The 18263-nt window shown below is 40.2% G+C and overlaps 1 protein-coding gene across 1 annotated transcript in view; it reads right to left on the bottom strand.

Moving 5' to 3' along the window:
- The window catches only part of esf1 (ESF1, nucleolar pre-rRNA processing protein, homolog (S. cerevisiae)), a 69340-nt gene extending 51166 nt beyond the window's left edge, over positions 1–18174 (bottom strand). Inside the window, exons 1-7 of the mRNA XM_063056136.1 lie at positions 18134–18174; positions 16664–17352; positions 14710–15008; positions 14274–14387; positions 10507–10622; positions 4324–4476; positions 1564–1678 (exon numbers count right to left, since the gene is read on the bottom strand). Of these exons, the coding sequence (XP_062912206.1) occupies positions 1564–1678; positions 4324–4476; positions 10507–10622; positions 14274–14387; positions 14710–15008; positions 16664–17318 (1452 nt within the window). The 5' untranslated portion in view covers positions 17319–17352; positions 18134–18174. The remainder of the gene's footprint in view (positions 1–1563; positions 1679–4323; positions 4477–10506; positions 10623–14273; positions 14388–14709; positions 15009–16663; positions 17353–18133) is intronic.
- Between the last annotated feature and the right edge of the window lie 89 nt (positions 18175–18263).

Below are 18263 nucleotides of genomic sequence, written 5' to 3'. Positions count from 1 at the left end.
ATAAGGACAGAGAGAAAAAAAGTGGGACATAAAACAATGCAGCTACTGAAACTCTGAGGAAATAATTCGCAGGTCAGGCAGCAACTGTGGAGACAGAAAATTGAGGTAACATTTATATATTGTTTCTTAGAACTGGTCAGTTCTGACAGATTGGAAAGGTAAGTTACACAAAGTTGTTGAATTCAGTATTGAGATCTGAACGCGATAATGAGCCTGGTTAGACGAGTTGCTATTCCTCAAGCCTACTAATGCTATTCCAATTTAAGCCAAAGGCGTGAGGTCAGAGTGGGAGTGTGCTGGGGAATTAAGCTGTTAAGCAAGTAGAAGTTCAGTGTCACTCACCATGAGGACTGAGCAGAAGTGATCTGGAACCCAGTTATATAATCTGCATTTGGTTTGTCTGTTTTGGACAAGACCAAGTTGTGGGTACCAAATGGAGTACACAAAATTGGAAGCCATTCAAGTAAATAGCTATTTCACCTTTTGCACCATTCAATCAATTTTTGGCTCTACCCTAATGTTCTCTCCACTAATCCCCCTTCCTTCCAACTGAAAACTCTTTCATTTTTTAAACTTTGCCTAGTGAAAGATTATCAACCATTAACTCTACCACTCTGTTCACAGATGCTGCTGGACATACCAAGTATTTCTAGTATATTCAGTCCAAAGAATATGGAGGACATTAAATGTTGGATTTGCCAATGGCGCTCACATCATACAAATGAATAACAAAATTCTGATTGGATTAACTGCACTGATGTGAACTTCATACCAATCCAGAAAGAACATCTAGCCATTTAGAAGCCCCCCCCCCGACCCCTCCTGGATTATAAATATCTGACTCATTGACACTACGTACATACAAACAAGTATCTGGGGAATAGGTGGTATATATGGCGATGGATTTGCCAGCTGTTGCGAGCATCTTCTGCTGGGTGGAAATGGGCCATTCCCGTGCATCTTCTATCCCGAACAGATCCACTTGCTTTCTTGTTAAGAGTTGTTTCTGTGATCCTCTCCCACGCACTGTTTAGTTTATTTCTGGCTTAAGAACAGCTTGGGTTACAAACAGTCTCAGAAATAGAACCCTATTATAACCTGAAGACTTGGTTAAGGTTATTAAAAAAAAAACAAATAATCTAAATTATTCTGCAAAAGGTGAACCAGAATATCAACACTAAAAAAGCTGGAATACAAGTTAAGGCATGTAGAGGAATTACGATCAACTCTACTTCCTCGTGTTTCTTAAGAAACACATGTCTTGGCATATCAAAAAGATAAAATGAAATCTGCCTAGCTATGCTTCATTTGTCATCTGGACTACATTACATTCTTTTGCTGATGCAAGCTGTTTTTATTAAAAAAAGTTTAAATAGATGCAAGCAGGATCTTTAAAAGACCAAATTGCACCCAGTTTTAACCATTACCATATACACATTTACTAGTTGAAAGTAATCTAATTTGCCTTTTATAAATTCCAAGTTCAGTTTATGAAATGGATGATTTGTTGTACATACATAAGCCATGTTGTTTATAAGATTACAGGCAAGTGCTTTTAATTACCTTTGATGAGCCGAGTGCCGTTGAAGTGAAATATTTTGGTTTGTACGCTGCCAAATTCACATCTGCAGCAACATCCTTTGGCTCATCTTCAAATGTTAATTCGTCTGGTATAAACCTGTATTACAATACAAACCCAAATAAGTCTCACTCAGACGTACAAGTCCTCCACTCTTCATTAAAACTCTAACCACAAGAATAAGAAGGTTTAAAATAGATTTTAAAAATCTGCAAATAAATTAATATACTTTACATAAGTTAGCTTGGATAGATTGCTTTAAGCTACAACCAAATATTATCAACACAGCCATTAATAAAGTAACTTAATGATTACATATTATTGACGTTAATTCATCATTTGAAACACATTTTCAATTAACTGATGCAAGCTAAATGAAGCCACAGAGAGAATAATCAGTTGCTATTGCTTAATGTAGCTGACATCTAACAAACAGTGTCTATGAAAAGTATTCACCTCCCTTTTACAACATTGAATCACAGTGGATTTAATTTGACCTTTTTTGACACGATCAACAGAAAAAAGCCCTTTCATGTCAAAGTGAAAAAAAAGTGATCTAAATTAATTACAAATATAAAACACAAAATAATTGATTGCACAAGTATTCATCCCCTTTAATATGACAGACCAAATCATCACCAGTGCAGCCAACTGGATTTGGAAGTCACATAATTAGTTAGTGCGTCCTAGCTATATGCAAACCTGTGTGCAGTCAAGGTGTTTTAACTGCTTGCAGTAAAAATACACCTGTATCTGGAAGGTTCAACAGTTGGTGCATCAGTATCCTGGCAAAATCTACACCATGAAGACAAAAGAACACTAAGCAACTCTGTAAAAAGGTTATTGAAAAGCACAAGTCAGGAGTCGGATACAAGAAAATTTCCAAGTCACTGAACAAACCTTCCATTACAGTTAAGTCAATCATCAAGAAATAGAAAGAATATGGCACAGCTGCAGATGAGCCAGGAACAGGCCATCCTCAAAAGCTGAGTCACTGTGCAAGAAGGGGACTAGTGAGGGACACCACCTAGAAACCTATTACAACTCTGGAGGAGTTACAAGCTTCAGTGGCTGAGATGGGAGTGGCTGCATGTATAACTGTTGCCCTGGTGCTTCACCAGTCACAGCTTTATGGGAGAATAGCAAGGTGAAAAAAAAACCTCACATGAAATTAACTGAAAGAAGATTCAATGGTCTGATGAAACCAAAATTGAGCTTTTTGGCCATCAGATTAAATGCTATGCTTGGCTTTAGCTAAACACTGCACTTCTTCAAAAACACACTATCCCTACTGTGAGGCATAGTGATGGTTGCATCATGCTGTAGGGATGCTTCACTGCAGCAGGTCCTGGAAGGCTTATGAAGGTAGATAAAATGAATGCAGCAAAATACAGGGCAATCCTGGAGGAAAACCTGATGTAGTCCTCAAGAGAACTGTGACTTGGCAGATTTGTTTTCCAGTAAGGCAAGAACCCCAAGCATAAAGCCAAAGCTACACAGGGATGGGTTAAAAACAAAGTTAATGTCCTGGAGTGACCAAGTCAGAGTCCACACCTCAATCCAACTCAGAATTTATGGCTGGACTTGAAAAGGGTCCTTTACTCATGATCCCCATGCAATCTGACAGAGTTTGAGCAGTTCTGTAAAGAAGAATGGGGAAAAATTGTAGTGTCCAGATGTGCAAAGCTGGTAGAGACGCATCCACACAAACTCAAAGCTGTAATTGCTGCCAAAGATGCATCTACTTAATACTGATTTGAAGGGGGTGGATACTTATGCAATCAATTATGTTGTGTTTTAAATTTGTAATTAATTTATATCAATTTGTAGAGATCTGTTTTCACTTTGATATGAAACCAGTCTTTTTTTTGTTGATCAGTGTCAAATAACAGCCAAATTAAATCCACTGTGTTTTAAAGTTGTAAAACAATAAAACATGAAAACTTCCAAGGGGGGGGTGGGTGAATACTTTCTATAGGCACTGTAGATCCACTTCAAATGAAAACTGTCTGCAGTGGCCCACAAACTATCGAAGCTCATCTAAGTAACTGTCACCTGGGAATATGCAACGACAGAAATTGGAATGGTCAGAAAGTACAAGGATGTTTGCCAGAGAACGGGCTGTGTGTCCTGGTAGAGACTAATGATCAATATGTCCAAACATTACATAGCAGCAAAGAATTCATATCAAACGTATTACTACATTCACCCAAAACAACAGAACATTAGTCAGAGGAAATAATTCTTAAAATTTTGGAGTGCTTCATCCAGTAAAGTGTAACAAATATGGAATTAATATAATGAAGTTCTTCACCCAATACAATCGGCTCTTTGTAATGGGCTTACAGCCGAGATAGAGGTCGTAACCCAAAATTATTCACAAAAATGTTCAGATTATCACCAGAGAATTGACGCTTGCATCAAGTTGGAGAGAGTAAGCTACATGCTGCCAAGTAAATTCTGAGTTATTTTTAGGCCTACTGATCCTAATATGACCAGAGCTCAACTTGGCCTAGCTGTTATCCAAAGAGAGATGATGTTCTCACGGCACTGTAAATCTTGAACCAATTCCTTTTGGGCTTCCGGGTTGTTGCCAAATGATCGCCATTTGCCCAATGTAAAAGTCTCAAAACATACATGTACCAAAGCAAATCAGAAGTTGCTGGCTCATGAAAGGAGATATAGATACTTGTACAATTATTTTAGCAAGCCAAAGAAATAGAAATTCAACATCTTTACAAAACCTGAGATCCAGAAAGGAACTGCTGCTTTCGTACTCCATTCCATCACATTCTTCATAAAGCTTATTGGCTGTTTCGGGAGAATCACATTCCACTACCGCATAATAGTATTTCAGCCGTTTGAATTGGTACTCTCGCACTTTTTCCCTGATAATTCTACAAAGGAAGTACAGGCAGTTAATGTAAAATAATGTTTGCTATAACATCTGTATGTCCTTTAATGCAAAGTGGTTTCAATTCCTCTCCGCATCGTCCAAATCATTGCAAAAAGCAACTTTTTATGTTAAATTGCAACTGGTAGGGTGTGCTACAATTGACTTATTTTTGCAATCATTTGTGAGTCGTCATAGAATGAAATCTTACAAAATCTGTTTAACAATCTGAACAAATTATCTGCTTCCACCATCCTTTTGCCCCTTTCAGTGTCAAATGTGGCTGTCCATGGGTTATGAATGCCTGACTTCTGGACACCTCTACATTAAAACAAGCTCCCACCATATTATTCAAATCACAGCTCTGAAATACATACACAAGTTCATTCCTACTAGCTTCCTCCCCCTCTCACTCTCCATTTTAAGTAATTGTTCTTTCTTATCTGTCTGTTGTGCTTTGGATAATATTCATTGCAATACTGAGGAGCTATGATTACTTCGAGTATTTTACAACTAATGGATTAAATTGACTTAGGCACATCTACGAAAATAGAAACCCATTCATTACTTTTGGGGGGGGGGGGTTTCCTGTAATTTTTTACCACTTCCTCAAAATCTATTTAAACTTCTATTTGATCAACATTCCTGGTGATGTGCTTTATAGTCTTAACAACGACTTGCACTACTTAGACCGTAAGACCATAAGACATGGGAGCTGACGTAGGAGATTCAAGTCTGCTCCGCTATTCCATCATGGCTGATCTCAACCGCATTCTCCTGCCTTCTCCCAATAACCTCTGATGCCTTGTCTAATCCAGAACTGATTAACCAGCACCTTAAATATACCCAATGATTTAGCCTGCACAGGTGTCTGTGGCAATGAATTCCACAGATTCACTACCAAATTTCTTTGGTATTGGTCCTATGCTTATCCACTGACTCACTGACATGCTGGATCAAATTTTATCTACTATTGACCGCTTCTAAACCATTGATGATTCAAAATTCTATGGTAGTATATTAATTATAAATTTTCATGGTAATGTTAATTTCAGAGCAACACACACAAAATGCTGGAGGAACTCAGCAGGCCAGGCAGCATCTATGGGAAAAAGTACAGTTGACGTTTTGGGCCGAACCCCTTTGCCCGGACTGGAGAAAAAGAGCTGAGGAGTGAATTTGAAAGGTGGGGGGAGGGGAGAGAGAAACACCAGGTGACAGGTGAAACGAAGGGGGAGGTGTGAAGCAAACAGCTAGGAGGTTGATTGGTGAAGGGACAGAAGGCCATGGAAGAAAGAAAGGGCGGGGTGGAAGGAGCACCAGAGGGAGACAATGGGGCAAGGAGATGAGGGACAAGGGGATGGAAAGTGGTGAAGGCAGGGGGGCAGGGGTGGAGGGATTTCTGGAAGTTTGAGAAATTAATGTTCATGCCATCAGGTTGGAGGTTACCCAAATGCAATATGAGGCGTTGTTCCTCCAGTCTAAGTGTGGCCTTATCTCAGCAGTGGAGGAAGCCATGGATGGCCATATCGGAATGGGAATGGGAAGTGGAATTAAAATGGGTGGCCACTGGGAGATCCTGCTTGTTCTGGCAGATGGAGTGCAGATGCTCGGCAAAGAGGTCTCCCAATCTACGTTGAGTCTCACAGATATGCAAGAGGCCACACTGGGAGCACCAAACACAGTATATGACCCCAACAGACTTACAGGTGAAGTGTCACCTCACCGAGAAGGACTGTTTGGGGCCCTGAATGGTAGGGAGGGAGATGTGGGGCAGGTGAAGCACTTGTTCCGCTTGCAAGGATAAGGGAGATCAGTGGGGGGGGTGAATGGATAAAGGAGTTACATAGGGAGTGATACCTGTGGAAAGCAGACAGTAGGAGGGAGGGAAAGATGTGATTGGTAGTGAGATCCAGTTGGAGATGGCAGAAATTTCGCAGAATTCTGTGCTGGACATGGAGGTTTGTGGGGTGGTAGGTGAGGACAAGAGGAACACTATCCCTGGTAGCGTGGCAGGAAGATGGGGTAACAGTAGACATGCATGAAATGGAAGCAATGCGGTGGAGGTTAGCTTTGATGGTGGACGAAGGGAAGCCCCTTTCTTTGAAAAAGGAGGGCATCTCCTTTGTTCTGGAATGAAAAGCCTTATCTTGAGAGTGGATACAGCGGAGATGGAGATATTGATAGAAGGGGATGGTGTTTCTACAAGTAGCAGGGTGGGACGAGGTATAGTCTAGGTAGCTGTGAGAGTCCATTGGTTTATAATAGACATCGATGGATAAGCTGTCTCTGGAGATAGAGACAGTGAGGTTCAGAAAGGGAAGGGAAGTGTTGGAAATGGACCAGGTGAATTTGAGGGCTGGGTGGAAGCCAAAGGCAAAGTGGATGAAATCAATGAGTTCAGCACGGGTGCAGGAAGTAGCACCAATGCAGCTGTCGATGTAGCAAAGGAAAAGTGCTACCAGTGTTTGCATACCTCAACTCTGTTTTATCTCCCTGGTTCAGTCCCTTCCCACCTACATCCGTGACACCTCACACGCTCTTGATCTTTTCAAGAATTTCAGGTTCCCTGGCCCCCATCATCTTATTTTTACTATGGATGTCCACAGTATACACCTCCATCCCCCACCAGGAAGGTCTCAAAGCTCTCCGTTTCTTTCTGGACACCAGACCCAACCAGTCTCCCTCCACCATCGCTCTCCTCTGCCTAGCGGAACTTGTGCTAATATGTTTGAACCCTAATCAATGGTCAAGCAACAATATTTAGTTCTGTACTCAACATCCTCACTTATCAAAACCTGGGGCTTAACATTCAAAATTCTGTATGTACTAATATAGATACTCCTGCTTTTATCTGACTGACGTAGCAAAACAAAGTCAGATATTCTTCTATAATTTGTCATTGGCTTAAAATATAAGTGTTACGCTTACTGTTAACCTATAAAAGATTATAAACAAACTATGTGCTAATAGTATTTTTATTCACAAAATACAACATGAAAACACCAGTGATTCTTACCAAAATTATTCAATAATGAATCATTTTATATGAAGAAAAAAATTCCTTTCTTCTGTCATGTCCAGTTCCACTTAATAATGGTAAAGGACATGATAGGGAGAGAACTAAATTAATGTTGGCACAGATGGCAAATACTCTCCAAATATTTAGTGTGTCAATGCAGCGCCCTCAATTGGTAGACCTTGGTGAACAAACTTCTAATCTTCAGTTTAAACACATCACTGTGCAACCAACTAACCTCAAATAGTCAAGATGCACAGCTGCTCCTCCCAGGCCATCATCCTCAACACCTGTGCCAACTGGGCGACGTGCTGAGCCCACTGCTGTACCCTCTGCTCACACATGACTGCACAGCCAATCACCCATGTTATCACACTGTTAAATTTGTTGATGACACAACAGTGGTGGGGCTCATCACCAACCATGGATGAGATGGCCTACAAAGAGGAAAAGGAAGAGCTCGATACCTGCTGCCAGGCAAATAACCTCTTCCTCAATGTCAACAAGGAAAAGGAGATGGTTATCAACATCAGGAGAATTCACACCACTCACACACAACTTTACATTGGAGGCACAGCAGTTGGCACTGAGCAGTTTGAATCTCTTGGGAGTGCAAATCTCACACAACTTTCTATGGTCTCCGAACACATTGTATACAATCAAGAAAACTCATCAATGTCTCTGCTTTCTGAGGCAGCTGCAGAGCTGGACAATGTACAAACGTACATCAATAGTCATGATCTTCTACAAACGCACAGTACAGAGCAACCTAACATGCTGCAGCACTGCATGATATGGAAATTGCACTGTGGCAGATTGGAAAGCTCTACAATGGGTAGTCAAACCAATGTAGCACTGGCACCAGCCCACCTGCCATCAGGACATATATACAGAAAGGTGCCAGAAATAGGCCAGTAACATCTTAAAGGATCCCATCCACCCTGGTCATGGATTGTTTGTCTCACTCCCTATCAGGAAGGAGTCTATGCAGCATCCATGCCAAGACTACTAGACTTAAAAACAGTTACTTTCCCCAAGCAGTAAGGCCGATCAACACCTCTACTCACTAACCCACTTCTCCACACCCTCTCACCTTCACATCCACTGCTTTATCATTTCCTGTCATTCTTACGTAGACACTCCTGTGCCTAGCATCACTTATGCACAAACAATTAATCTATGTGCATATGCTGTCTTATGTGTTTATATTTATTGTGTTTTTTTTATTATTGCATTCTTTCTCTTATTGTGTTTTTTTTGTGCTGCATTAGATCTGGAATAATGATTAATTTGTCCTCCTATACACTTGTTTACTTCAAACCTTTATCATGCTACGTAGACTACTGTTGAAAAAAAAATCATTCAGATAAAAATCAAGTCATTCAAATAGAACTAATAACTACATAATCTTCCTGACATCAATACAATAGATGCCGTCTGAAGCAGATGGGAACCTTGAAACATAGGAGCAAGAGGTTGAATAAGTTTGAAAATACTCCAGCCAGTTGATCTGCCCAGACCTTTAGTACTCAGCTAGGTTTGCTGTCTGATCCAGATGCCTTTCATACGTTCATTTTCTTGAGGGATGCCTAGACATCAGACTTAGAAATTCAGATGATAGGTTTATCCTTAGATGAGGGGGCTTGTGTGGGTGCATTGTTGTTCTTCCTATCAAAGCATGCCTAAAAGACACCCCAGAGTTGCTGCCACTTATGCAAACCCACCTCGCTTTGTAGGAAGTAATATTATGCAAGCCCTGCCTATACCAGTTTAGTTTGAAATTGCCTCTTTTTAATTGCAATGGCCTTCCTGAGGTCATACATGGACTTCTTAAATCCTGTAACTCTAGGACACCAGCACCTAAATGCAACAAATCTAGCCCTCAGCAGATTATGAATCTTCTGCTTCATCCAGGGGTTCTGGTTGGGGAAAACTCAGAATGTTATTGTGAATACACATTCGTTCACGCATGCCCTCACAAAGTTGGTGACATATGTGGCACATTTATTTAGGTCCATGAATGAATCCTTGAACATGATCTAATCCGCTGACTCAAAGCAATCCCAAATTTTCCCCTCTGGCTATGTCATCTAGCTTTTCACAGTCTTCGGCAGCAGTATCCAGGCTCTTCAGTCTCTTTATGTACACAGGCAGAAGCAGCACAACCAGGTGCTTCATGCTGGTATACCAGTGGTCACATCTGTTGGATCCTTTGAATCCTGCAAGTGAAGTGAGGTGTCTTCTTCAAGATAGCCGGATTCAAGTCTCCTGCCACAATACGACAAGGATTGGGGTATGCTGTTTCACTCCTAGTGATTACGACATTTAGTTCCTCAAGATCTAGCCCGATGACAGCCTGAGGTGAGTTATGGACTGCAATCAGGTTGACTGCAAAGAACTTCCGCAGCAGGTAGAACAGTTGGCATTTCTTTGCTATATGTTTCAGGCTAGAGAATCAGGAACGAGACAGGCCTGCCACATCTATGAGCCATGCTGGATTTATCATGGAGCAAATGGTGCTGCCTTTCCCTTTATCTAACGCTGCGATCTGCTCCTTGAGGTGGATCGAGAAACTCTCTGGAATGTTGTTTTAAAATTAGGGTGAGCCATGTCTCTGAAATACAGCAATCCCTCATCTCCATCTCTTCAAGCAATCTTGCTCTAAGGTCCCTAAACATGTTTTCTAATAATTGCACATTAGCCAGGAGAACGCTGGACGTGTGGGGAGAGATGTGGTGTGACTGTGTCTTAGGATACACATATCACTGCAATAATACATTTTACTTTCCTACAGTTTCCTTGAGGTAATAAAACCTGACAAGGTGCTTCACAGGAATTCCAAGCAAAATTTGCTAACTATCAGATATCAAATAAGAGAAGAATTGAGCATAGACAAGAAGTTAAAAAGCATATCGAAAAGGAAGAAAGAGAGGTAGCACAGCCAAAATAAAACAGGGATTGCCAAGAATCAATGTGGAATTCATGTTGTAAAATAGCTGTTTAAAAACTATTTACCTTTGCTCATGAGTGTCTTCATCTGCATTTTCTGGTAAGTTATTAGAAAGTAATTCCACAGGCCCATGTAATTCTTCCTCTTTCATTTTTTCTTTTCCATATTCTGAAGGGTAGATCTAAAGTAGTCAATGTGAAATATTTTTAGTTACAAATAACCCACTTACTAAATATTCTGCAGATAAATAATTGAAAATATCTATGTATGGGGCAACCAAAATTCTAACCTTAATAAACATTTTCTAGTTTCTTATCGTAGTAAATGAGAATCGTCCATTATTATTTAAGACACAATATGAAATTAAGTCTCTTTAATACAACCAGTCTGAGTAACTCTATAATATCACCCTGCTTCTATACACAAAGTTCGAAGTAAATTTATTATCAAAGTACATATATGTCATCATATACAACCCTGAGATTACTTTTCTTGCGAGCATACTCAATAAATCCAAGAAACATAACAGAATCAGTGAAAGACCACACCCAACCAGATGGTCAAACAACCAATGCACAAAAAACAACAAACTACGGAAATACAAAAGAGAAAAGAAGAAATAAAGAAAGAAAAAAGAGGGAGGAGAAGTTGGCGGCACGACGCAGCACGTGTGGCCGTTCCGCATGAATATCAGTATGTGTAACTAGTGGCCGTGCACAATCCGGATTTGACGGAGACAGCCGTGAAAAGCGCAGAGGAACATCTGGAGAAACTTCTGAAATGTGTGCTTCGCTGCCGCTGCTACTGTGCGATTGAGAATCTCCGGAGACGAAGGCCCCAAATGCTCGGCTTTGCGTATTGCCTGTTGCCAGGGCCGGGGTCGAAGCACTCGGCAGAGGTGGTGCTTGGTGTCGAATAGATGGTCGGAGCCTCAGAGTTTTTCAGACAGACTCGGAGTCGGACTGTGGTCGGATGCTTCCACGATGCTGCACCGGCAAGTTGGCGGCGCTGGAGGTTTACCGTCTGCCTGAGATGATGGGACTTTCGAGAGACTTTGAGACTTTTACTGTGCCATGGTCTGTTCTTATCAAATTACGGTATTGCTTTGCACTTTTGTAACTATATGTTATAATTATGTGGTTTTTGTTAGTTTTTAAGTCGGTTTGTCATGTGTTTTTCGTGATATCATTCTGCAAAAGCATTTTATTTCTTAATGCATGCATTACTAAATGACAATAAAAGGGGACTGTGTGTCCTCATAATCATCATAATAATAAATAGGTAACTAAAAAACATTGAGAATATGAGATGAAGAATCCTTGAAAGGAGTCAATAGGTTGTGGGAACAATTCAGTGAAGGATTGAGTGAAGTATCCCCACTGGTTCAAGAACTTGATGTTTGAGGGGTAATAATTGCTCCTGAACCTGGTGGTTCCGGTCCCTGAGGATCCTGTGCCTTCTTCCTGATGGCAGCAGCAAGAAAAGAATATGGCCTGGGTGTGGTGGTCTTTGATCGTTGATGCTGCTTTCCTGCAACAGTGTTGTGTATAGAAATGCTCAATGGTGGGGTGGGCTTTACAGGATGGGCTGGGCCATATGCACTACATTTGGTAGGATTTTCTGTTCAAGGGCATTGGTGTTTCCATACGCAACCGGTCAATATACCTTCCACCATACATCTATAAAAGTTTGTCAAAGTTTAAGACGTTATGCTGAATTTTCGCAGACTTCTCAGGAAGAAGCAGTCCTGCAGTATTCTCTTCATAATTAGACTCTATGTGCTGGGCCCAGGGCAGATCCTCTGAAATTATAACACGGAGGAATTTTAAGTTGCTGACTCTCCACCTCTGATCCTCGATGAGGACTGGCTTATGGACCTCCTGAAGTCAATAATCAGCTCCTAGGTTTGCTGACATTGAGTGAGAGGCTGCTGTTGTGGGACCACTCAGCCAGAATATCAATCTCCCTCCTATATGCTGATTTGTCACCACCTTTGATTTGGCCAATGACAGAAGTATTGTCTTAAAACTTGGAGCTGTGCTTAGCCTCACAGTAATAAGTATAAAGCAAGTCGAGTGGAGGCTGAGGACACAGCTTTGTGGTGCATCTGTGCTGATGAAAATGTTGCTGCCAATCTGATCTGACTGGAGTCTGCAAGTGAGGAAATTCAGGATCCAATTGCAAATGGAGGTATTGATACCAAGATCTTGAAGCTTATTAATTAGTTTTGAGGGATGATAGCATTGAATGGGGAGCTGTAGGTGATAAACAGCAACCTGATGTCTGTGTGTTTGCTGTCCAGATGTTCCAGAGTTGAGTGATGACCCAAAGAAATGGAATCTGCTGTGGACTTGTTGTGCTGGTAGGCAAATTGGAGTGGATCCAAGTCGTTTTCTAGGCAGGAGTTGATTTGTTTCATCACCAACCTCTCAAAACACTTCATCGTAGTGGATGTGAATGCTACTTGATGATAGTCACTGAAGGTTACCATGCTCTTTTTAGGTACTGGTATAACTGAAGCCTACCCCTTCCATCATCTATTTAATGGTATCCCTTTGCATGCCCCCCGTATTTTCCTGAAAACTTTCTCAGTAGTGTAAGTAACCTGCAAGTAGCAGACAATGGCACCGTAATTCCTTTAAGTGCTTTATGCACGTCATCATGTACTTGGATCATTAACAGCTAATTTTAAAGGGTTGGTGTCAAAACAGTATTGCAGTTGAACTGACATTTGCATTTTTCAAATTAAGTACCTTTATTAATTGTGCAAGATACAATTGCTAGAGATCAGGAGTCACATGAAGAAATGTGTCCTTCAGTGATTTGCATCACCTGTATGTCTGCAAAATCCCAATGATTTTGAGCCTTATTTCACATTAATAGTGCAAAACGTAATTTTAAAAAACTATTTTTATGAGTGTTGCATGCCCCCCAAAGGCATTTCTCAGTCTGCAAAAAAAAAAATCAGTTGGTCAAACACATGAAGAACTGATACTGGGAATACACAGGTCACTGGAGTGACAAATATTTTGCCAAATACAAAACTATGAATTTTAAATTATCGGTGAGGTAGGCATCCAACCTTGTCACTACCTTCTCAAAAGGATGTCAAGGTCTAAGGCAGTGCAGCTACACAGAAAGAACCTAGAGCAACTCTCCTTGTTAGGGAAAGGATAATAAAAAATTTATTGAAGTCTCAAAATTATTGTTTTATCAAAATTAGGGACAAATGTTTCTATTGAAACAATGAGATATCATAGAATTAAGAAAAGGCATAAGGAAAGGAATGGATGTAAAAAGACTCAAGTTGGAAGTCATTATAATGTAGAATACATCAAAACTGTGATAGAAGCCGATTCATAGGTAGTTTACAAAAGGGAATGGAAAAGAGGGAAAGAGGAGTGGGTATAACTGGAAAGCTCTTTCCAACAGCCAACAGAGATGTGATGAGCTTAATGGTATTCTTTTGCTCAAATTGAAATTAAGTTAACACATTAATATTGTATTCATAATTTTGATCAACGAATGGATATTTGCTTATACTGAACTCTAAAATGATGAGAAACCAATTCCCTTTTCGTTTTACTTGTACTGCTGCAGAAATAATAGCGAAGAAAGGCAAGATCAACACAGGAATTAGAACCTAAGGCAAACCTTAACTTTGCCATTCCTCAGGGCAGCCAGCTAGAGTTCAAAAGTGGAAACATTTTGCTCTTCACTCATGAGCAAAAGCAATGCATCTATTATCAGTTACTCTACATTTCAATTTGGAGTGAGAAAGAAAACATTGTAACCATGAAAAAAAAACTTTGAAGCATTTAAACCAACTCACCTTCACAGATAACACAGCACCACCTTTGGGGATAAATGAATTGAATAACACCATCAGATCATTTGCCTTTATTTTATCCCAGTCCATATTGCAAACTGCAAATCGCCGAGTGATCTATCAAGAAAATATAGGAATTCTAATTCTAAACAATTCAAAATGCAGATTTTAAAGAATATTTGCAAGACATTTAATTAATTGACAAAATCATAAGTAGTAGGATATAAAAATTACATTGATGTTGAAAAGAATCAGAAGGAACCAGTTCCCTCAGAAAAAATGTCCAGAATTCAAGGGTAGAAAGATTAAGCATTTGCAAGATTTGTAAGGAAAGATGAAGACAAACGTTTTTTTCTGAAGAGAGAAAGGTAGTTGTCTGGGTTGAAGAGGGATATAGGCATAATGGGCTCAAAGGTCTCAGCAGTTTTATGATTTTTACCGTATTTTCACGTGGAGCTTCCTTATCTAGCTCTCCCCAGTCGTGCTCGATTTCTGGCTCATTTACCAATGGATCATCAAAATAGTCATCTTCCTCAGAGCTTGTTTCAATATTTCCTTTTCCTCTGGCCAAGTCAGGACCACTGTCACTGTCAGTATCCTCGTCTGACAATTCCTCTTCATCTTCACTGCCTGCTGTGATTTCACTTTCCTTCCCTGAACTTTGGCCACTTGACCATGAAAATTCACTTCCACTCCATTGACCTTCATCATCAATGTCATCTTCATAGGTATCACTTTCTGAAATACAGAAAATATATCAGAAGTCTAATCCAAAACAAAAACACAGAACTACTACTGTGAACTTCTGGTGGACATTCTGTGTGAAAACAACAATAGTAATAATGGGGAATTTGGATCTAGTCAATTAGACAAGGGAGTTGAGAAACTGAATTAATGTTACATATTTATGCCCTTTAGCAGAACTTTGCCCAAAGCTATCAAATGTTAGCAGTGATTCTTAATGTTGACTCTGAAGTATAGCATCACATTCCTTCTACTCCGTTCATTTCAGATTTCCATAAACTGTAAAATTTCAACTTTAATTTGTAGCGGTATCTATCCTTCACGAGAGAAAATCTGCCAGTTTTACCTGGTGTGTGTGATCCCAGTTCCATCAATATGATTGATTCTTAAATGCCATTTGAAAAAGCCTAGCACACCACTCAGTTCAAGGGTAATTAAGGATCAGCAAGAAAGCCATGTTAGCAAAGTGCAGTTCCTAATAAACAAACAAACGAGGAGAAGCAACCCTCCTCAGAGCTACCCATCAAAATATGTCAAATCGATTTTTGCTGCTCAGACAGTAAACAATCTTGAAGCAAACACGGATATAAAAAATACTGAGAAGGATCGTTTGGATGGAAAATGAGAAACTTTTCTCCATAACAGAGATGTCTAAGACTGGAGGGCAGAGAATTAAGCCAAGCCTAGGCAAAAGGAGGCTAGAGGTGATCAAATGAAAACTTCTTTTCATCTTGAGGTGGTCGCAATCTAGAAATCACTGTCTGTAAAAGTGGTAAAGGCTGATACCTTGATGAGTACTTGAACTGCCAAGGTATGGAAGGTGACAAAGTACTGGTATACTGAATTAGAGAAAGGTTCGCGATGGGCAGCATGGACATGGGAAACTGAAGAGCCTGTTTTTGTACTGTATGACTCTGAATCAGACTTCCAGTATCAGCAGTTCTGATTTTCAAATCACTACTCAAACTGTTCAACAATATCCTGATCAATAACAGGCAGTAGTGCGGCCGCAGTGCTCCATGCCTGTTACCATCCTGACCTCTGGTGATCTGTGTGAGATTTACATGTTAACATGATACCCATATGATCTTCCTTAGGTCCTCCAGTTTATTCCCACATCACAAAGTTGATTAATTATCCAGTACAAATTACCTTTATAGTAGGAAGGAGAATTAGGATAGAATGTAGAATAGGTTGCAAGGAAATAACTCGGGGAAGGAATTAATGTGATTGAGTCAAGAGTTAAGCATTCAAATAAACCAAATGGCCTCTTTCTAAGAAAACAGGAAATAGTTTAGGCTCTTGTGCACACTTAATTTATTAGACCTACTTTGTACCAGAAATTGGAATAATTGATAAGACAACAATCCATGAGAGTGTCAATCTCAAAAAGAATACAGGGACCCCTCTGCATTCTAGAAAATGGCTGTGTGGCTGTTTTCCATCAGCAATGTAACTGTCAAGAAATGTGAGATGAAAAAATGTTTGGTAATTTTCTTCCCATATAAATTATGAGAGAGTAAATTTGATTCTGTATCTCAAAGTTTTTGAGTAATCATTTGCAACTTCTGTCAGATGAATTTCCAGAATCTGATTAGCCTGTAAAACACGGGTCGCCCTGTAGATGCAAACAAAGGTAAACCACATACCTAATTTAGTGTCATCCTCTGAAACACATTTTTTAACTAAACTCTTCTTTGATTTTATTCCTTCTTGATTTCTAGTGATATTTTTATTTAGCAGTTTAAAGCTGGAAATGAATTCATTTTTGGGTTGCTCCATTTCTTCACTACCTTCAGAACCACCATCTTTCAATTCTGTCTCTTCACTTGCTATTGTTTTAAGCCTTTCCTTATTAAAATTTATCTTGACATTATCATTGGGCATCTGAGTTTCTGGCTTTTTAACTTCTTTTGATTTTGTCCCTTTGAGTGAATTGGTTTTTTCCTTTTTGTTGACCATTGTGCTGCCTTCCAGATTTTTATTGAAACCACTTTTCCTTTTTTTCATCTTTTTCTCCACCTCTTTCCTTTTGTTCTCTGTGCATTCATCATCGACCAAGTCAGAATCATCTGAGTCCAAATCATAAAAACGCTTCAGATCCTCTGTTGTGCTGTGGTGGATTGGTCTTCCCCGCTTATCCACAGTGTAATTCAGTTTAAATTTCTTCTCGTGAAACATTCCTTGAAATCTCTTATCAATCTTGACTTTACGCTCTTTCTCAGGCATCTCCCAGAATCTGGGGTCCTTCATCACCCGGCTGAAGCGTTCATCGTTCATTACTTCCTCTGCCCTTGATGCCATTGCTGCTCAACCTTTTATCCAAACCGACAGAAAGCTGCAAAAGCAAAACAAAAATACATTTTTAAGAATATACAGAGTGAAATGAAACTTTATGAACTACTGTAGGTGAACAGATTTTGCTTCATCTAAGCAAAACCTTCCACATTTCTCCAGCTTAGGACAAGCTTCAATAAATCTCAAAGCTGTTGTTAATTCCGCATTCCTTTTGGGAGCCCGGTGCTGCTCCCTTACCTATCTCTTTAACTCTGCTTTTATTTCAGAATCAGATGTACCATCACTTGGATGACTGAAAATAACTTGTCTTACATATCTGTATTAAAATTTGTCTCTCAATAATTATTCGTGTGTACCAGGAATAAATTCCTACGAACCGCCTTGAAACGTCTTACAATGTGATTTTTTAAAAAAATCTGTATAACTCCACGCATCATCGTGACATTAGGCAGTTTGAAGAGACCCGGCAGAGTGGTAGGGACGGAGCGGGCGTATCGGAATATCAACAGGAGACATAAACGATTGCAGAGGCTGGAATACGGAGCAAAAAAAAAAGCACCGAACAGCCATCGGAATTCAGTGAGTCGGCAGCGTCGGTACAATGAAGTGGACGGTCAACATTTCGGATCGATCCCCTTCCGAAAAGACGACTGACCACTTAGCCCTGCAGATAATGCTCGACCAGCTCAGTTCCCCCAGGAACTTTTTCCTTATTGATCAACTGACCGCGGGCGGTAAGGAGACGCGAACAGTCACGGCCACCCGGGGGTGAAATGCTGTGATCCCAGTAGCCGGTAGAGGAACGACCAGTTTGAACTCACCAGAAATTAGCACCGTCCTCGTGCCGCTCGCTTCACCTCCGCTCTCTGACCCTTCACCTCCCGGAGCTTCTGACTGTCACCGAATGGGGGAGGATGCAGAGCGGCTTCGGTGCTCAGCCTTCAACAGGAA

Source organism: Mobula hypostoma, chromosome 8 (assembly GCF_963921235.1).
Source record: "Mobula hypostoma chromosome 8, sMobHyp1.1, whole genome shotgun sequence".
NCBI classification, from domain to species: Eukaryota; Metazoa; Chordata; class Chondrichthyes; order Myliobatiformes; family Myliobatidae; genus Mobula; species Mobula hypostoma.
The sequence above is the reverse complement of the archived record's forward strand: the minus strand, read 5'-3'. Positions and strand labels throughout refer to the sequence as shown.